Source organism: Rhincodon typus, chromosome 39 (assembly GCF_021869965.1).
Source record: "Rhincodon typus isolate 14 chromosome 39, sRhiTyp1.1, whole genome shotgun sequence".
In the NCBI taxonomy this organism is placed as follows: Eukaryota; Metazoa; Chordata; class Chondrichthyes; order Orectolobiformes; family Rhincodontidae; genus Rhincodon; species Rhincodon typus.
The window spans coordinates 3,043,512-3,065,545 of record NC_063370.1 but is presented as its reverse complement, the minus strand read 5'-3'; the positions used below and the strand labels follow the sequence as shown (position 1 = coordinate 3,065,545).

General features: G+C 46.8%; 1 protein-coding gene across 3 annotated transcripts in view; it reads left to right on the top strand.

Moving 5' to 3' along the window:
- The window catches only part of LOC125487279, a 59,394-nt gene that overhangs the window by 803 nt on the left and 36,557 nt on the right, over positions 1–22,034 (top strand). The window contains exons 1-3 of one of the 3 annotated variants that reach the window (XR_007265774.1): positions 257–743; positions 894–1,066; positions 10,068–12,631. Coding sequence is in view for 2 of the 3 variants with exons in the window: in XM_048618148.1 (XP_048474105.1) it covers positions 894–1,066; positions 10,068–10,169 (275 nt within the window). In the remaining variant the exon portion in view is untranslated. Of the gene's footprint in view, positions 1–256; positions 744–893; positions 1,067–10,067; positions 12,632–22,034 lie in introns of those variants that run through there. The other 2 variants (XM_048618148.1, XM_048618147.1) reach the window with 2 other exon arrangements.

The window sequence follows — 22,034 nt, the reverse complement described above, 5'->3', positions numbered from 1 at the left end:
CAGCGCTGGCCCTCCGACGGTGCGGCGCTCCCTCAGCGCTGGCCCTCTGACAGTGAAGTGCATCCTTTTTTATTTCTGTACTGTACTGGGATAGTCAGCTTGCGTTGAAGTCTTGTTGATTATGACTGTAAGCCATGACCTCGTGACTCCGAAGCAAGCGTGCTACCAATGTACAAAAATGTGCACTTGAGTCATTGCAATATATTGTTTAGTATTTGCAAACTGTTATGTCGGGCTAAGAGCTGCTTGCTCATTTCCAATGTCTTTGAGCAGGTTGTGAAACATGATGTCTGATTGCACAACCTCTTTCAGTCGCTTTCACGGAACTGGGAGAACAGTGCCTTGGGCCGTGAATTTAAACTATCATCTCGGTCTGCAAGTCATTCCATGGTCTTGCTTCCCTCTATCCCTGTCTAGCCCCCAAAACCCTCTGAGATAGCCACATCCATCTAACTCTGGCCTGGAGCGCATCCAGGTTTTTATTCGCTGTGCCGTCGGCGGCTGTATCTTCAGCTATCTGGCCCCACCGAGTGCTGGGACTCCCTCCCTGACTCTGCACTCATATCTCTCCCTCGCGGATGCTCCTTAAGACTTAGCTCTTTGACTGAGCTTTGGTCTATCCATTTCACTGTCTCATGTGCTTCAGCATTGGGTGGTGTTTTGTTTACCCTACTGGAAGCAGAAGCAGATGGGCCGAGTGGCGTAATTCTTCTCCTGTACATTGTCGCTTGCTGCATTAGAAGGTACTATGTAAATGGAAGTTGTTGTGAGTTCTACCATCTGGTATAGCAGTGCAAGAGTTGAGGGGTTTGGTGGTAGGTGTTGAGGACAATATTAAATGTTGGTGCCCAATGCCTGGGCCTGCTCTGACCCTCTTGTGCACGTCTTTCCAGGTGGATCCCGGCAGATTCAGACCATCAGATCAGAGGAAGGGGTTGTCTCACCGCTCACTCTGCGGGGCGGAAACGCCCAGCAGGACGTAGGGGACGATGACGCCATTATCCGGCAGATTGGGATCCAGCTCCGGCAAATGGCAGACCAACTGCACACCTACCACATGGAGAGGGTGAGTCAGCCTTTCGTTCTTTCCTGCTGTCCCCCCCCTCTCTCTTCATGGGGTGGGGGTTGGGGGGAGGGGGGGTGCGCATGGTGGTGGTGGCGATTGGTGCTACAGAGCAAGGATTTCATTTCATTCGTGGGACATGGGCATCATTGGCCAAACCAGCATTTATTGCCCATCCCTAATTGCCCACAGGGCAGTTAAAAGCCAACCACATTGCTGTGGGTCTGGAGTCACATGTAGGCCCAGACCAGGTAAGGATGGCAGTTTCCTTCCTGAATAGGGCATTAGCAAACCAGATGGGTTTTTCCCGACAATCAACAATGGATTCACGGTCATCGTTAGATTCTTAATTCCAGATTTTTGTAGAATGCAAATTCCACCGTCTGCTGTGGCAGGATTCAAACCCGGGCCCCAGAACATTATCTGGGTCTCTGGATTATCAGTCCAGCGATAATACCACTAGGCCATCGCCTCCCCAGTTTCAATGTGGGGACCTTTGCTACATTTTATGGGACTCAGTACCTGGGAGAGTGGGGGGCTGTTCTTTTAACCACTGCAGACCCGTCCCCATCCTTCAGAGAAACTCAACTTGCAAACTTAAACCTTGAGTGAGAGTGAGGAAGGTCTCCCTGATGACTTGGCCAACATTCACCCCTCAACTCTTTTAAAGGTTCCCTCGACACCGTCCCCATTAAACACTCCTGGGACAGGGACAGTGCAAGGTGAATACGGTTGAAAAACTATCCCTAGTCTTTAAACTCCAAGTGAACATAAAATTCCTTCAACTCCATCTGGATCAAACACATCTGGGACAGGGTCAACAAGAGTTAAAATACAGAGTAAAGGTTCATGCACCCCTCAACCAACATTGCCGAATCAGATTAATAGGGCCCTTGCAAATTGGCTGCTTTATCGCTTTTGTTCTCAGTTTTGACCCTTGCATTTATTGCCTGTGTGTTGTGAGCCTTCCCTTTGGAACAACTGGTGTACTTGCAAGGGGAGGCCCTTTGGAATGGGACTGGAGTCACATATGGGGCTGGAATGCCCAAGAAAAGCAGGTAATATTTCCTAAAGGGACAACAGTGAGAGCAGCTGGGTTTTAAGAAACAAATCTTCACAGATTTATGCTGACGTTTACTGAGACCAGTCAGTTTTTTAAGAAAAAAAGTCACGAGTAAGGGGTTAAATTCACTTGGTCACGAACATTTGTGTTGATCGTTGACTGTTGCCCAGGAGGCAGATGATGATTCACAAGAGACAGGAAGCTTCAGGGTTTTAAAGAGGGAAGGGAGAATACCTGGCACAATAAAAATGAAATTGGAGACTGGAGGCAGGATTATTGTTGAAGTTTTATGAGTTTCTTTGGTTGTGCTTATGTATTCTGTTGGATTTGTCTCATCTGAATTGTTTCAGTTTTGTTTGATAATTGTGAAGTGTCAAAGCTTCCGAAATATATGGAGCTGCTGTGCTTACTTAAAGGGGCAGCTGCTCCCATCCTTGGCTTTGCTGGTTCATTTCCTCTTCATTTTCTCTTCTGTCATTAAGTCTTCACTGTGAGCGTGCAAAGAGGTTGTTTACGTGTAGCCCTGAAATCCCCACACGAGTTTGTGCCAGCTTTTGGTAAATACTGCATGATGGAGTATACCCGCACAGTCATCCTCCCCTATCTCCACAGGCAAGGGACCAGCAACACCGAGGGAACAACATCTTGTATTCATCAAACAGCCCCAGGCACCTCACAGCTATACCCCCTATACTAATTCCTCAAATAATGCTAATCAAAAAATTATCTGGGTCATTGGTATGTTTCTACTTTCGGGAGCTCGCTATGTGCAAATGGAGGGGGCACGCTGACCCAGTGGTTAGCACTGCTGCCTCACAGCGCCAGGGACCCGGGTTCGATTCCACTCTCGGGTGACTGTCTGTGTGGAGTTTGCACATTCTCCCCGTGTCTGTGTGGGTTTCCTCCCACAGTCCAAGGATGTGCAGGTTAGGGTGGATTGGCCGTGCTAAATTGCCCCATAGTTTTAGAGTAGATTTGTAGCTCAGACACCTGGATAAGAAACCTCTCAGACAGATACAGAGAAAGCTGTTCTCAACCGCGGACTTAACTATAACTGCAGAGATGCCAACAAAACAGAATTCCCAGCTGCACTGGAAGCCGCACTGAGGACCAACAGCATCAAGGAAGAAACACACAGTTTGGTGAGCCAACCAACCACAATTGCCCGTAGTGCCCAGGGGTGTGCAGGCCGGGTGGGTTAGCCATGGGGAAATGCAGAGTTACAGAGATGGGGTGGGATGCTGTTCAGAGGGTCGGTGCAGACTCTGCGGACCGAACAGCCTGCTTCCACACTGTAGTACTTCTGTAATACACTGTAGTACATGACTCAAAGAGTACTTCAGTGACTGTGGGGGCCCCTGAGATTGTGAAAGGCACTGCAGAAATGTAGGACTCAGTTTGCCCCATGACCTGATTTCAGCTGGGGCCAGTAAGTGAGCTAGTCTCTGTGTCTTAAGCTTGGTGTGATGCAGGGGGTGTAATATTGCCCTTGGGGTGACTATCTGCTGTCTGCCTTCCTGGCACTTATCATACAGTGTGTGTGTGTGTAGCTGTCGGCTGCAAACCAGGTCAGATCTAGATGATTCTGTGAGTTTTACCCAAGACCTGCAGCTCCTGAATTCACCTGTAGCTGTTACATTGTTTGCTGGGACAGGCAGCCTCGTGTTAGGGTGAAGGGAGCATAACTTGCTCCAACAGCAGCGAGCTTCTTCCAAACCCACCACCATTACCCCATCTCAAAGGGCAAGGGCAGCAGATACATGGGAACACCATCCCCTGCAAGTTCCCCTCCAAACCACTCACCATCCCAACTTGCAGCTCCAACAACACTCAAGAAGCTCGACACCATCCAGGACAAAGCAGCCCCCACTCGATTGGCACCACATGCATAAACATCCCACTCCCTCCATCACCAACGCTCAGTAGCAGCAGTTGTACCGTCGACAAGATGCGCTGCAGAAATTCACCAAAGATCCTCAGACAGCACCTTCCAAACCCACGACCACTTCCATCTAGAAGGACAAGGGGCAGCAGATACATGGGAACACCATCCCCTGCAAGAACCACTCACCATCCCGGCTTGGAAATATATCGCCTATCCTTCTCTGTTGCTGGGACAAAATCCTGGAATTCCCTCCCTAAGGGCATTGTGGGTCTATTTACACCCAGAAGACTGCAGAGGTTCAGGAAGGCAGTTCACCTCAAGGTATTTAGGGACGGGCAATAAATGCTGGGCCCAGTCAGCGACACCCACGTTCCATTAACTACTAAAAAGAAATATTGTCGTGGTGGGGGATTTGCTAAATCCAGCTCCAGCCTTTGCTGCTTAGTTTTCAGCTTAGTAAATCAGTAATATCACAGACAATCTGATGGAACAGTCACCTCCAACCCTCCCTCAGTAACTGAGGGGCATCAGGGGGACCCTAAATGTTTTGCACTGATTTGAATCACAAAAGAGTTGTCTGCTTTGAGGCCACTGGATACTCCCTTAGGGTGACTGAGATGACTAAAACATAAAAACAAGTACGACTTTACTCTGTCTCTGATGCAACTTTCATTTTTTTCTTTGAAAATCCGCATGCACCATAAAAACAAGTTGGTTTATTTTGGGATGTGGTTTAGGATTAAAGAAGATTGATGGGTCTTGATGTTTTCTTTATAATGACACACAAGGAGCATTGACTGAGCCAGAGATTTGGGATTCAATGTTGCCTTTTCTCCAATGCCCCGTGAGCACCCCTCCTGTGTGGTTGCTCTTTGTGCTTGTGTGAACCTCTGGTGTGTGCCTGGCTATTGAACTGTGAGGAGCATCACTGCGTTCCTTGGTCGACGGCTGCTTTCTTTGAAGTATTCCTTCCCTGACACCGCCGACCCCTTGACCCACTTCTCTAGGGTTACTGCGGCCAATTCCAGCCTCCTCCAGCTATCTCCCATCTCTTGTCTGTTTGCTGCCAATGCTCTGAAATGGCTTTTTGTTTTAACAAACAACCTTGAGGCAAATTGACAAATGTGGGTCAGGATGTCGGGGAAAACATCCCACTTCACGTTCCTCCAAAATAACATGTCATGGGATCTTTTTATGACACCCCTTCCCTGCTACTTAGTTGAAATGAGAGAGAAATTTCTTCACTCGGAAAGGGTTTGTGAGACGTTGGAACTTTCCACGCTAGAGGACTGTTAGTGCTCCATTGTTAAATGTATTTAAGGTCAGAGCTTTGCTGAAATCTGTACTGAGAACAAAAAAATCCCTGGAAATCACAGTGGATTAGGCCGCATCCATGGAGAGAGAGCAAGCTAACCTTTTGAGTCTAGGTGACTCTTCAAAGAGTTATCTAAACATGCAATGTTAGCTTGCTCTCTCTCCATGGATGCGGCCTAATCCACTGTGATTTCCGGCATTTTCTGTGATGATTGTATTTTATTATGGGCTTGAGAGACATTGGTCTTCTGAGGAACTGAGGCAGATGGGGAATGGAGTGAAGCCGTGGGCTCAGCCTTAATTGTATTGAATGGTGGAGCAGGCTTGATGGGCTGAAAGAATCACCCAGTACAGAAGAGGCCCTTCAGCCCATCAAGTCTGCTTCTCCCTTCAGTACGATCAAGGCTGATCACAAAGCTTTAAACCCAAATCTACACCAGTTCCCCTGGGCCTATAACCTTCAATATTATGATATTTCGAGTGCTCATCCCAACTACTTTTTAAAGGTTGTGAGGTTCCCCTCCTCAGCTTCCTTCCCAGGCAGTGCATTCCAGACCCCCACTACCCTCTGGGTGAGAAAGAGTTTCCTCAAATTCCGTCTCACTTTAAAATGGATATCGACCCTTCGATTAAACAGCTCCCTTTCCACCCTGTCCATGCCCCTCATCATCTTATACACTTCAACCAGTCTTCTCTGCTCCAGAGAAAACAACCCAAGCTTATCCAGTCTCTCTCCATCGCTGAAATTCTCCATCCCCGGGCAATATCCTGGTGAATCTCCTCTGCACCCCCACCAGTGCGATCACATCCTTCCTATAGCGCGGGGACCAGGACTGCACACAGTACTCCAGCTGTAGTCTCACCAAAGTCCTGTACAGTTCCAACATGACCTCCCCGAATGGTCCACTCCTTATTTTTCTTCTTATTGTTATTTAATGAGCACAATTGCCAATTAATTCCCCAAGACCCCACAACACAGCGCTGCCATTACAGCCTGGATTACACACCAAATCCTTCACTCCTGAAGCAACCCTGTCCTGGAAGGGTAGAACAGAACATGCGGATTGGTAAAACTTCTCAACTTATTGCAATTGGTGGAATGAAACGGCAAAGGAATGGCATCATTTGATGTGCTTCCCAATATTTGTGCATCTCAGAAAAACCAGGCCTGTGCAAAAATCCCGGCTCCTCATAGAATTCTCCTGGACCAGATTCCCGACAACAACTACTAAATTGAAAATCCAAACTCTGGCTGAATGCACATAGACTGTGGCTCAGGCCCTGCACCAAGAAAATCTGATAAGACTGGGGCATTTTGATAAATGAGCTGTAAACGCAGCTCTGTTGTGACTTTACTGTAAGATAGTGTTCCCCCTGCCAAGCAAAACTGCGGAATACCAGGAAGTGAGGAGTTGCATTTCTGTGTCGCCTTTCACTGCCTCAGGGTGCCTCAAAGGGCTTCACAGGCCCCTGAGGTACTTCTCTCTTTTTTATCTTTATTTGTTCACGGGATGTGGGTATTGCTGGCCAGGCAGCATTTATTGCCCATCCCATTTATTGCCCAGAGGGCAGTTGAGAGTCAACCACATTGCTGTGGGTCTGGAGTCACATGTAGGCCAGGCCAGGTAAGGATGGCAGTTTCATATTAGTGAATTAGATGGGTTTTTCCCCCCTAACAATGGATTCATGGTCATCATTAGATTCTTAATTCCAGATATTTATTGAATTCAAATTCCATCATCTGCCATGGCAGGATTTGAACCCAGGTCTGCAGAACATTATCTGGGTCTCTGGATTAACAGTCCAGCGATTATACCATTGGGCCATTGCCTCCCCTTCTGACATGTTGTCATGTGGGAAAGGCGGCAGCCAATTTGCACACAGCAAGATCCCATGAGCTAATTTGTTCTGGAGGTGCCGGTTTAGGGATTGGTCAGGATGCTGAGGGGTTTGGGTATTCTTCCCTCTCAACTCTCTGTGAAATAGTGTTACACGACCCTCCAGTCAGCGCCAGGAATAAATCCTTAAAGATGCTGCCGAAAACCCAGCTCTTTGACCAAGCTTTCGAACGCTAGTGCCTCCCCACGTCTTAATTTCTGCTTTGTTAACACTTCTGTGAAAACATGCTGGGGCAATTGACTGCTAAAGGCGCTACAGAAATGTACGCTTCTGTTAGTGCGGGAATGGTGAGCCCTCTGACTCACTGTGCTCCGTGCGAGGTAGTTTTACGAGCTTTGCGGCTCTTGTCCTGTTTAACTCTCTATATATGCCGGGTTTATTTTTAGTTGCTGACTCACTGGGCAGCTGCCTGATAGTCTCGTGACTCCCTCTCCACTTGCTTGCCTCTAGGCATAAGCCCAAACCAGCCCAACCTTTCGCTCATAAACAAATTGATTGTCATCACAAAGAAGCAGCAGCTGGTTGCTTGTGGTTCAGGAGTTGAGGTCCCTGCCCCCTCTGCAATCCTTCTGTGCAAATTAAACACACTTCGATGTACAGTCCCCTCCCGCTGTGTCAAACGATAACAGATACTCAAAAGGACTGCTTTCTCTCGCAAGTTTTAATTTACCGGGAATCACAGAATCCCCACAGTTTTGGTCTCCTTACTTGAGAAAGGTGCAGAGGAGGTTCACTAGGTTGATTCCAGAGTTGACAGGGTTAGCTTATGAAGGGAGATTGGGACTGTACTCCTTGGAATTTCGAACAATGAGGTGGCGGGATCTCATAGAAACTTATAAAATTATGAAGAAAATAGATAAGATAGAAGCGGGGGTTGTTTCCAATGGCGGGTGGAGCTAGAACTCGGGGCATAGCCTCAAAATAAGGGGGAACAGATTTAGGACTGAGTTGGGGAGGAACTTCTTCACCCAAAGGGTTGTGAATCTGTGGAATTCCCTGCCCAGGGAAGCAGTTGAGGCTTCCTTGTTGAATGTTTTTAAGGCAAAGATAGATTTTCAAACAGTAAAGGGATTAAAGTTATGGTGAGAGGGAGGGTAAGTGGAGCTGAGTCCACGAGAAAGACCAGCCATGATCTTATAGATTGGCAGAGCAGGCTCGATGGGCCAAATAGCCTACTCCTGCTCCTATTTCTTATGTTACAGCATGGAAAGAGGCCATTTGGCCCATTGAATCTACAGCAATGCTCCGAAGAGCATCCCACCCCGACCCAGAAATGCTGTGAGCCAGCATTTCCCATGGCTAACCCACCTAGCCTGCACATCCCTAGACACTATGGGGCAATTTAGCACGGCCAATCCACCGTAACCTGCACATCTTTGGACTGTGGGCAGGAACCCACGCAGACACTGGGAGAATGTGCACACTCCACACAGACAGTCGAACGTGGGTCCCTGGCGCTGTGAGGCAGCAGTGCTAACCACTGAGCTGCTGTGTTGCCAGGGAACAGGAGACTGAGGCAGGTAATGGGGTCATGTGTGCTTTTGGGAGATGGGGAAACCAGCTGTCCCCACTAAAATCTGATTTGATATTTTGTCCTCTAAATACCTAGCCGGACAATGCCTAGTGTTTACACTGCACAGAAGTGCAGTGATTCAACAACATGTTGCATTTGAATAACACCTTTAACCCCATAAGGTGGGCAAGTTATCAGACCAAGTTTGCCATGAACAGGGGATTGGATTAAGTGCTCAGAATGGTATTAAAGGAGAAGGGAGAAGGACGGAGAGGGTTAGGAAGGGAATTCCAGAGCTTGGAGCCCAGGCAGCTGAAGGCAGGGCTGCAAATGGTGGAGTGATTAAAACCAGGGGATGCACAAGAGGTAGGAAGTGGATGAGACTCCGAGGGTTTTAAGGCTGGAGGGGTTTATACAGATAGGGATAGGCAAGAGGGATTTGCAAATAGCATGAGAATTTTAAAATAGAGATATTGCTAGTCCAGGAACCAGTGTAGCTTAACAAGGAGTGAGCAGGAATCTCCCACAGAGAATGTTCAGTGAATCTGCTCACTCTGAACTTCGCAGTGAATAAAACTCACCCACAGAATGGGCAGCTGTTTTTGATACGGAGTTAACAGTGTGCGAGGGCGCAAAAAAAATCCAACAACTATCTTACATTCACAGTGTTTACTCTGTTGGCAATGTAATATTTGTCTGAACATGTCCCAAATATAAGTTCATCCAAGTTCCCTTGAGTATTTTAATAACATTTGACTGTTTTGGTAATAACTTGTAACCTTTTCCTTGAACAGTTGATGCATAAACAGAATAAAAGGAAATTGAAATGGGGCCTCCTGTGAGCTCCACAGAGACATCTAGTGCCTAGAGACAGCAAGAATGCCATGACTGTTGACATAGCAAACTGAATAGGAATTTATCAATAGGAGAAATTAATGATGGTAAATTCTGAGAGAAAAAAATGTGACACACAGTTTTGACAGCAGGAAGCAAGCATTGGAAACAGTAAGATTGTCATAATGTATATAGATTACCAGACTGGGATTGCGGGACTGACATATGAAGAAAGACTGGATCAGTTAGGATCGTATTGACTGGAGACTAGGAGAATGAAGGGTGATCCCAGGGTATGGGGGAGAAAGTGGGAACTGGGGACTGAGTTGGATGATCAGCCATGATCGTAATGAATAGTAGAGCAGGCTCAAAGGGCCGAATGGCCTACTCCTGCTCCTATTTTCTGCGTTTCTAAGTTTTGTATTAGCAATTGGAAATTTACTTTCTTGATTTGCCAAAGGAAGTAACGACCTCGCTGTCCTCCTTGATATTACAGGTTGAGGAGTGGGACCGAAGGCGTTGGCCAGTCTGGTACTGGACCTTTCTCAACTTCTTCATGCACACCATGGCCATCTTCCGCATGCCTCGGTGGAGATGAACTCTCAGGAGCTTGGGAAGGGCCACTCGGTCAATCCCTGAGGGGACCATTGGAAAAAGAATTCGGAAGGTCCCCTCTGAAACTTTTTTGACTCCGCTGGACGGACGAGATGAAAGAAAGAAGAGAGAGAGAGAGATAAAAAGAATGACGACTTTTCAGGGCCAAGATGTAGATATTCTTGTTGGAGCGATCAATGGTTACTGTAACCCCCCCCCTTTTCCGTCAGGGTCTGTAGCAAAAAGCTGTTCCTGTGCTTTTCCCTGATCTGAAATAACCTCAAGCTCCCCGGAAGCCCCACAGAGCAGAGCCTCCTGATCTCGGACCAAAAGCAGGATACACCTTCACCACTGCCCTTAGTTTCAGGAGGATCGGGTTCACCTGGACTGTGAACCTGAGGTGAGGAGTGGGATGTCAGGTAGAGACATAAGGAGGGCTGGGGTTGAAAGGTTACTGGATGGTCCTAGCACTGCCTGGAGCTCTGGGGTTAAAACCAGATGAGAATCTCCCTCCATTGCTGAGGTTACAATGCAGCATCAGCTTTGCACTTAGATTTTGAAGTACTGTACCATGTGGAGAGGGTTTAACCACTTCTCCAGTTTGCATTTATAGACCCAGATTTGTTCGTAGCTCTCCTTGTGGTGGATATTAACTCAGGGGAATCCATCAGAGATTGGTTGATGATTTTTCTGGCATTTTCTAATGGGTGTATTGTATCTCCCTTGGGATTGACAATTTCCCCTTGTGTGAGCTCCTGGGAGAGATACATTCTGTAACCAACCGACTCGTCCTGCCAATTTCTGTGACCAAACCTCCCTCTCCAGAACTAAAACATTCAATCCGAAGATCGGGTAAAAGTACAAATTGGGGAACGGTGTGACAGAAAGAAAAGTCAGGCTCGCTATAGTTTGAAGGTGTTTGTTTGGGGTGGGGTGGGGCATAGGTTTGAGCCTAATTAAAATGGACACTGACTGTGGAATTTCAGACGCCCTATTCTTTGTAGCTCTCAGGATATCTCAGCTCCATGTCAAAGTCTATGGCCCCTTCCCCCACCACATGCAATGTGTCTTTGTAAAATCGATTCCTTAAAATCAGGGCAGTTACGAAAAATCAGGCACTTGTTAGGGAAAGGAAAAGTCTTCTTCAACATGTAGCAATAGCTGCGCAACAGCTGGATCGATGAGCTGTATAACCAATCGCTCAAAGTCACCTCAGGGATGAATTCTGGTAGAGTCGGTTCCTTGTATTTCTCATGTCTCTTTTGGTGCACCCTGTACGGGAAAGCTGAGTGTTTCGTGATTACTTTGCATCAAACAGGCTTCGAAACTATTTATTACTGTGTGAATTTTTTTGTTTCAGTTTGAGTCCTTGTTTAGTTCGAAAGACCAACTGAGGTTTTAGGTGAATGAAACAAAACTGTTTGAGGAAACTTGTGTTCAATCTGGGCCAGTAGCAGTGATGGGGGTGGGTAAAAAAGACATGTATTCCAAGAAATCTTTGTCCCTTTAAGGGGCGCTGCTTTCAAAAGGCTGGGAAGTTCAGTCTCATTTTGTGAGATACTGATCCTGCTGCCCATCAAACAGTCTGCTACACTTTCCAACCTCCCGGCATTGTACAAATGCTGAAGTCCCGCACTGTTGGATAGTGAGTGGTCAGTCTGTGCACCCAGGCAATGAGTAATTTGACCACAATGTGCCTAAGGCTGGTGATCGAGAGTGGAGAGCCAGGACTGGTATTCTTACCCAAGGTAACCACCCCACCTCCACCATCACCCCCTCACATTCCTGGACTTGAGAGGGGGCTCTGAAACTGTTCCCCACCTCCCCAAAGAAACACTGCACCCCAGGTCCACTCTGACTGAGCCAACACGATGCGGGTGGACCCTGGGCTTCGAATCTGGGATCTTTCTGATCCCTTGCAACTTGAAAACAAGAAGGTGCATTTACCGAATGCTGAGCCACGTGGGGAGATGGGCGATGTCACCTGCTTCTGAATTGGTGAAGACTCTCAATGCAGATGCGTCAGGACACGCGGGGTCGGGTGATCAGGGGGCAACTTTTGGCCTGGGTGGGTGGCATGGAGAAGAGGCGATAAGAGAGCCTGGTACCTATTAACACCCCCTTCTCTTCCACCACCCAACTCCCTTTTCCCAACGAGTTTCAATAGGGGCTTTGCCCACTTCATTCGACATGAATTTCTGCCGCGGTCATGAACACAAGTTCCCAGCATGCCACGGTATCCTGTGGTTTTGAGAAGCTGATGGGACCCATCCCGAGTGACAACAGTCTGCTGTGTGGGGGGAAAGCAGTGTCCCAGACCCCTTGTACAGTGATGTTTTGTACATAGATCATTTCATTTTGTAGAATATGCTGGTTAGATTTCTCCTTTTTTTTTAAAAAATATTGTTTGTTTTGGAAGATTAATTTTTGTAAAATAATTTTCCAATAAAAGTTCAAGCAAAGAAATGCAGTGTCTTGTCTTGCGTCCTGGTGGGATTCACTCGCAACATGTGTTTTGTTCAGTTCTCATCGTTGTAGGTCCCTCACAGAAGAGGATGACTCTTTTCCACTCTCAGGGAGAGTCCATAGGTGGTGGTACAGACTGATGAAGCTACCGCAGGCTCCGTTACACTTGGGGCAGGAGGTGGTCATGGGGTGGGGTGGGTGGGGCGGTGTGCTCCTCTCACTATTTTCAACTGGATTCCATTTGTCCCCCAAAGGCAAGTCTCGAGGTGCTCAATGCCTTCCCAGATGCTCCTTCTCCACTTTGGACAGTCTTGGGCCAGTGAGTGCCAGCATCTGTGGGAATGCTTCACTTCGCCAGCGTGGCCTTGAGGGTATCACTGAAGCATTTCCTCCCTCCACCTGGAGTTTAGAAGCTGGGGAGTAGATAACCTGATGGAGGAGTCTTGTATCGGCCGTGCAGATGGTATGCCTGGCCCTCCGCAGCCAATTAAGGGCGGTCAGTGCCTCGATGCTAGGGACATTGGCCTGCTCGAGGATGTCGCTGTTGGTGCAACTGTTTGAGTATTTTCAGGATATTTGGCACGGCCAAATGATTGGATAGTTTGTCTCTATGTCCAAGACATTCCAATGAGATTTGCAGCCAATGAAGTGCTTGAAATGTGGTCACTGTTGTAATATAGGAAGCAAAGGTGTGCACAGCAAGATCCTACTAACAGCCATATGACTGCGACAAGTAGACAGGCAGGTACAGCAAGCAATTACGAAGGCAAATGGTATATGAGCCTTTGCTGCAAGAGAACCTGCCTTCAGACGTGGGGATATCTTACTGTTCTCTATGGGGCCCATGGTGAGACCACATCTGGAGTACTGAGCACAGTTTTGGTCTTCCTACCTGAGAGAGGACCGTTTGTGCCATGGAGGGAGTGGATTGGGGATTCACTGGGAGAGGGAATGGCCTAGTGCTAATATCACTGGGACTAGAGACCCTGGTAATGTTCTGAAGGACAGGGGCTTGAATTCTACTGTGGCGGAATTTGAATTTAATTTTTTAAAAATCTGGAATTAAGAATCTAATGATAACCATTGTGGAGTGGCATTGCAAGTCCACATCTAAATACTCGTTAAATGTTATAAGGCTTCTTCCACCCTTACAGACAGTGAGTTCCAGATTCTCACCACCCTCTGAGTGAAAAGTAATTCCCTTGCATTCCCTCTAAATGTTCTGCATCTTACTTTGAATTAATGTCCACCCCCTATGCCCCTCATAATTTTATACATCTCAGGCATGTCCCCACGGTGGCTCAGTGGTTAGCACTGCTGCCTCACAGCACCAGGGACCCGGGTTCGATTCCACCCTCGGGCGACTGTCTGTGTGGAGTTTGCACATTCTCCCTGTGTCTGTGTGGGTTTCTTCCAGGTGCTCTGGTTTCCTCCCACAGCCCAAAGATGTGTAGGTTAGGATGGATTGGCTGTGCTAAACTGTGCAGGCTGTGTGGATTGGCCAGGGGAATTGCTGGGGTGAGTGTGGGTGGGATGCTGTTGGAAGGGTTGGTGTGGATGCAATGGGCCAAGTGGCCTGCTTCCACACTGTTGGGGATCCTGTGTGAATTCTATAACCCCATAGTGTCCAATCCCTGTTTATAACCTCCTTGCTTTTAGCTGCCTGGGCCACAAACTCTGCAATTTCCTCTCTGGCCCTTGCCTCCTTTAAGATGCTCCTTAAACCCCTCAACTTGGACTCAGCTTTTAGTTTGCCTGTGCTTCGATGTGGCTCAGTATCCAACATTGTCTGATAAACACTCTAGTGAAGCCCTTTTGTTCCTTGGAAAAACATCTTACGTGCAAAAGATGAGTGGGATCTTGGGCTCGATGACACTATGGGGTACACAGCAAGATCCCACAGATGGCATACTATTGCCAGGGCAGCTCAGCTGACTTGGCAGTGAGAATATTTATGGCTAGGATACCTCCGGTAATTTACCAGCTGGGATCTATAACACCCACATGAAGAGGCAGACTGACTCTCAGCCTGAATTAAATGGCCCAGAAGAGGTGAAGTTTGAGTGCTCTGTCTCCAGCCAACTGATCCAGTCTGACACAATCCAAACTGGAAGTGTTTACTTGCCCAGACTGCCAAACGCATCCTCAGGACTGAAAACCCAACCCAAAGTAAATATACTCCTCCCCTCAAACCCAGCACTTCCCCTCCCCACTTCCATTAGCTGCTCATTTCCTCTCTTCCTGAAGCCATCGTGTCTGTGCATCATATCTACATCTTGTCGTCGAGACTTTCTGAGCTATTTCAAAGAACCACAAAGTCAGATAACACCGTTTTAGAAAGAGAGAAATCAGAAATTTGGCTCTAAAACAAGACTCCATAATCAGAGAATTATACAGCAAAAGAGGCCATTTAACCATTGTGGAAGAAGGGTCTAGGCCCAAAACGTCAGCCTTCCTGCTCCTCTGATGCTGCTTGGCCTGCTGTGTTCATCCAGCTCGACACCTTGTTATCTCACATTCAACCATTGTGCCTGTGTTGGGTCTTTCAAAATGAATTGTAGAATTTTAACAGCACAGAAGAAGGCCATTCAACCCATCGTGTCTATACTGCCTCCTGAAAGAGCTCCCCAGCTAGTCCCACTCTCCAGCCTATCCCTGTAGCCCTCTAACTTCAACCCTTTCAAAAATATCCAACTCTCTTTTGAAGCCTCCTATGGAAATGGCCTCCACCACTCTCCCAGGCAACGCATTCCAAATCCTAAAAAACTCTCTGAGTAAAGAAGTTTCTCCTCATCTCACTCACAGGCAGTAAGAACTGCAGATGCTGGAGTCAGTGATAACACAGTGTGGAGCTGGAGGAACACAGCAGACCAGGCAGCATCAGAGGAGCAGAAACGTTTCGGGTCGGGGCCCTTCCTCATCTCACTCGTAACTCTCATGCTGACAATTCTGAAATTGTGACCCCTTACTGACATTAGAGCTGCCCAATTTAATACCAAACCCCTACTCTTTCCCCCAAATCTTCCAAGAACATATTTGATTAATTTTTACAACATCCTATGGAACCTAGCTGTGCCATCCTTTCACATATTGTGTACTAGCCTTCTGTGTGAAATATTTACACCTCACACTCTCCCAAGGACGTTTTGCCAGTTATTTTGTAATTTTAATCTTACAGCACTAACTCACTTGTCATTTATGCACAGGGTGCAGGCATTACTGGATAGCCCCAACATTTATTGCCCATTCCTAATTGCCCATAGGGCAGTTAAGAGTCAACCACTTTGCTGTGCGTCTGAAGTCACATATAGGCCAGACTGCGTAAAGATGGTGGATTTCCTTCCCTAAGGGATATTAGTGAACCAGGTGGGTTTTTACAACAAACGATGATAGTTTCATGATAACTTGCTTTTAAATACAGATGTATTTGAATTTAAAAATGTACTGGCTCTTGTGGTGGGATTTGAATCCACATTCCCAGGATTAGTCTGAGTATCTGGTTTCCTAATCCAGTGACATTACCACTTCACCAATCTCTGTCTCCATCTTTCAAAACTGCAAACCACACCCCCAACCCCAACAAAGTTCTGGAATGGCCTGCCTGAACTTCCTCCTCCTCTCTCTCCTCTTGTTTGGCAAACTTTGGTGGAATTTAAATTCAAGTTGTTGTTGAATCACGACTGGGCACCCTTGGGGATTTCCGCATGTATGAGCTAAAATGGGTCTTGTGGCTCTCCTGCTGATCCCAAGTAAATCAGTGACTTGCTACAGCCCATCGTTGCGGAGGTATTTTCTAAGCAACTTGTACGGAGATGTTACAACACCCCTCTGCAGCAAGTGGGACTTGAAACTCGGGTGCTCTGCCTCAGAGGTAGGGATGCTACCACAAGAGCCTCCCTCCCGCTGAGAGTGTCACATACATAACTCTGCACATAATCGCGATGAGACGCAGCAGTGCAGCAAGTTATGCTCTTCAGCCTAAAAATCGGTGACACTGTGTAAGTCCACTCCCATCACATGCTAGCTGCCTTTGCCAACTGAGCCACCACGGGCGGTTTTCATTTTCCTTCTTCCAACATCAAAAGTGCAATGAACTGACACTGTGCCATGTCTCTGGGGGAAAGTGAAGGCTTAAGGAGTTGAACAGCCTGAAGGAGTGGACGGTGGAAGGAGGGGTGGGGGGGATGATGTGAGGGATGCAGGCAGTGAGGAAACAAATATAAATGAACTTAACACCTGTGGCATTCACTGGCAGTGAGGAACGCAATTCAGAAAATGCTGACAGACCAGTTGTTCCTCGTTTATTTTTAGTGAGGCTGGTGATTTTTGCTGTTAAAAAATACAGGGCCCATTGTATAAACACATCACCCCATGTGTCAATGCATTTCTAATCTGTCTCCCTGTTTCCCTCATAAAATTTCACTGTTGGTAGAGCTCTGACCTTGGAAAGTACACTGAGAGATTCCAGATACATCCGACCCTCAGCTGATCAGACTCCCTGGTGACCGCCGTTCACAGAAAACACTTTCTTTCAAATTATTTTAAATGAATTAATACCTTGATTTTCTTCACAACAGCCTCTTGCCCTTCAGAACCTTTTTTTCATTATAACAGATTGTTTGGTGGTACTGAGCGTGAGCATTGTTAAAAGGCGACATGAGTTGGAAGTTTTTTTTGTTCAGGACAATAAGGCAAGAAAACAAACTTAGGCGGGAAACAATAATTTATACAACACGAGAAGAGGGTGCTGATTCCATTTGGGGATTCCACAGCCTTCTGGACTCAATATTGAGTTCAATAACTTTAGGGCTTGAAGTTCTCCCACGTCCTTACCCCAAACCCCACACACCAGGCCTTGTTATCACACAAAAACCTAAAGAGCTGCAGATGCTGTAAATCAGAAACAAAAACAGAAATTGCTGGAAAAGCTCAGCAGGTCCGGCGGCATCTGTGGAGAGAAAATCAGAGTTAACGTCTTGGGTTCGGTGACCCTTCCTCAGAACTCAAGATGCCGCCGGATCTGCTGAGCTTTTCCAGCAATTTCTATTTTGTTGCTGCTGATTGGTTGGCACCATTAATGGTCTTCATTAACTGACTAATTTAAATCAGGAAGGTCACCTCTGATTAGTCAGGGTGTTGCCATGGGGAAGTAGTAGAGATTAGTACAGTATTTACTCAGTTACAAAGGTGCATTGTGTGGATAACTTGAAAGGATATTCTATATTCTATTCTCTAACTCAAATGAATCCCGTGGCAATTCTGACTGATAATTTTACATTGGATTCTAGTGTAATTATTGGCACAGTTAAATTTATTTATTAAATGCTAATCAGTAGTAGAACCATATCTAATGCTGAATGTCACAGATCCAATTACAAATGCTACATCTAGGATGTGACCACATCGCTCCAGTATTCGGGGTGGAGGGCTGAAGAGGCAATGCAGGTAAATTAGAACTTTTAAAAAAGGCATTTGGATAAGTTCATGAATAGGAAAGGTTTGGAGGGATATAGACCTAGCGCAGGCAGGAGGGACTAGTTTAGTTTGGAAAATGGTTGGCATGGACTGGTTGAATTGAAGGGTCTGTTTCCATGCTGTACGACTCTAGGACTACAAACTGTTTTCTTTTAAATTTAAGCCAAAAAAATTGTAATTACCCTACCTATTATGAAACCCCTCCAAGCCTATAATCTTCAGTGAGCTTTCAATTGAAGAATATTACTTTAAAAAGATGCTTTGCAATCTTAAAGGGCCAGGCTGCCTAAACTATACACTTTCTCAATCTCCAGTCATTGTAAATGCAACAAAACTTTTACCAGTGCTAAAGTCATAGGAAGACTGCTTTTGGAGGGGAGAGAGAGACTTGCATTGCTATAGCACCTTTCAAACTGTTGGTTGTTCAGAAGCACATTACAGATTTTCAAGTGTAGTCACTGTTGCTGTATAGGGAAAACAGCAACGGCACAGGGAGCTTCCACAGACAGCAAAGTAATATAACCATGAAACATTTTTGTGATATTGATTGAGAGATAAATATTGGCCAGGACCCTAGGGATAACACCCTTGTCTTTCAAAATTAACGACATGGGATTACTTACATCTACATGAAAGGCCAAACAGTTTAATGTCTCGTTCAAAGAAAAGGCAACATCTCTGCCAGTGCAGATTACCCTCAGTACTGAGAGCATATATCCATCAGAAATAGGAATGGTATTAGGCCATTCAGCCCCTTGAGTCTGCTCTGCTATTTAATAGGATCATGGCTGACCCGACATTCCTCATGTCCACTTTCCTGCTTTCTCCCCATAACCCTTGATTTCCCGACTGATCAAGAATCGATTGCTCTTTCTCTGCAACAGGAGTATCTGCCTGGACATTCCACTCAAAACTCTGGAGTGGGACTCAAACACAGAAACTAGGATCACTGCTGACACTTCCACTTGGGAATGAGTGTGCACAGGCCTCAGAACTATTGCATGTAATTCAGACTGCAATTGTAATTGTAAATATTTATTTATATTTATCATACTCTGGTGCTAAAGTGTGTTTGCTGACGCAGCATGACTGAACAGCGATAACAAAAGATTCCCCCAGTCACACTGCTAGAAATTGATGGGTACAGGGTTGAGCTGACCAGGAGCACCTTCTATTCAATTCCCTGAAGGAGAGAATGGTTTGATTTAGCTGTGATGCTTCTACAGCCAAATAGCACTCTCTGCCTAAGGTGGGTGAGTTACCAGTGCGTGACCGTTGCTGAGGGAAGTCAGTTCAATGCAGCCAAGAAGATGTTGAATGCAGGACAAGAAGGGCTGCTGGAACCAGTCACGCACTGACTATCATATACTCTCACCGAGAAAGGAAATTCCAGATTTTGCTTTCCCGGTCTGTGTAGAGTTAACCGAGAGCAGCCCAGACAGTGACCGGAATCGCACTCCTCCCCTGGATTGGCAGGAGAGCTGGAAAGAATTAGCCCCATTCCTGGATTCTCAGATCAGCCATGGAATGGCACAGCACTTGTGGGTGGCTCAGTGGTTAGCATTGCTGCCTCACAGCGCCGGGGACCTGGGTTTGATTCCACCCTCGGGCAACTGTCTGTCTGTGTGGAGTTTGCACATTCTCTCCATGTCTGTGTGGATTCCCTCCAGGTGCTCCGGTTTCCTCCCATAGTCCAAAGATGTGCAGGTTGGGTGGATTGGCTGTGGGGAAAATGTGGGGGTGGGTGGGATTCTCTTTTGGTGGGGCTTGATGGGCCGAAAAGCCTGCTTCCATGCTCTTGCAATTCTATGATTCTAGCAGGCCTGATGGGCTGAATGGCCTACTTCTACTCTAAGGTCTTCTGAACCAGATGAGGGCTGTACCCTGACTGCGAAAGGCTTGGCCCGAGAGAGCTGGGATTTGGATTTTCCAGGCATGTCCTTCACTCGTTCTGCTGAACAACACGCACTGTGAGGAATGAATCATGGGGGCGGTGGTGAGATACTGAGCCCCCTGACAGGAGGGAGGCTACAAAACTGGAGGAGGCTGAGTAATAAGTTCTTGGGTACAGCCAGCTCTGGTTTGGAACCGCTCGAGCAGATGTAGTTGACAGAATTGCAGAGCACGGTGACCTCTTCCCTGACACTTAAAGCCTCCCTCGAGGTGGGTTGACACCTCTCGCCCTCACAGCTCTGATACGAGAGGCAGACAGGCTGGGAGAAAGGATGAAGTCACTCTGGTTTAGTGCGTCTTCTGTCACCTGGAACATCCAGAGTAGCCTTGGAAGCACAGAGGGCGCCTTCCTGACTGTCTGATTGGAATTTCTCGTTCACTCCCTGTCCTTTTAAACACACAACACCTTAAATGAACTCGCGATCCCTGTATTGAGCCACACTGAGCATATAATTAATGGAAGTGCTGGAGCTTTGAAACTACTCCTGGCCTGATTTACTGAACCTTAATCCACCCCTGTCGTATCTTACGAAAATTTACAGCACGGAAGGAGACTATTCGGCCTTTATACATTCATGGGATGACAGCATTGCTGGTTAGGCAGCATTTATTGCCCATTCCTAATTGCCCAGAGGGTAGTTAAGAGTGGGTCTGGAGTCACATGTAGGCCAGACCAAGTAAGGATGGCAGTTTCCTTCCCTAAAGAGCATTAGTGACCCAGACGGGTTTTTCCAACAATCAACAATGGATTCATGGCCATCATTAGATTCTTAATTCCAGATATTTAGTGAAGTCAAATTCACCATCTGCTGTGGTGGGATTAAAACCTGGGTCCCCAGAACATTATCTGGGTCTCTGGATTAACAGTCCAGCAATAATACCATTAGGCCATCACCCCTCCCATTGTCTATCCAGCTGAACACCACTTTCCAATTCTTGGTCTTTAGCTTTGAAATATGAGGTCAAGACTGTCGATTCCTCAATCGAGTAAACCCTTTCCTGTCCTAACTGGGAACCCCTGTTCCATTGTCATTTCACACTCTTCAGCTCCATCATTAATTTGTGACAGTATTGACAGTAGAGGTCAGGTCAAAGGCTGGGAATACTGCAGCAAGTAACTCCTGGCCTGACTCCCCCAAAGCCTGTCCCACCATCCACAAGGCACAAGTCAGGAGTGGGATGGAATACTCCCCACTTGCCCTGGATGGGGGCAGCTCCAACAACACTCAAGAAGCTCGACACCATCCAGGACAAAGCAGCTCCGGCTTGATTGGCACCATATCTACAAGCATCCCACTCCCCCCACCACCGACGCTCAGAAGCAGCAGTGTGTACCATCTACAAGATGCACTGCAGAACTTCACCAAAGATCCTCAGATAGCACCCTTCAAACCTGTGACCTCGATCATCCAGAAAAACATGGATGGCAGATACAGTGGGAAAACCACTACCTCCAAGTTCCCACTGCAAACCATTCACCATCCTGACTTGGGAATGTATTGCTGTTCCTACAGTGTTGCTGGGTCAAACTCCCTTTCTGAGAAAGCCGGGGACGTTCTGATAGTCCAAGAACTTAAGCAGTTCACCACCACATTCATCGGGGACTTAAGGACGGGCAATGAAAGAATAAATTAATTTTAAAAAATTATTTATTTACAACCCTCCCTCTGCAGACGTTATTAAATCTTGCTCGGGTGCATCCCTCCAATAACTTCTGCACGATCTGCGGGTTTCAGTGGTGACTTGTTGCCTGCAGGTTGACTTTAAGGGGCATCAGCTTCCCATAAGAAAAACACAGATGATAGATGGAGTCAGGATCACTTGCAAATACATTTTTAGCTAGGCCTAAAAAATCTGTTTCCACTTTAGCCTCTCCAGTACTGTCCTGTTTACCCAGCAGCCCTGCTTTTTGACGCATCTCCCAGTCAGACTGTTCCACACATGCCCTCAGCAAGGATGCAGAAACTGTCTGGTC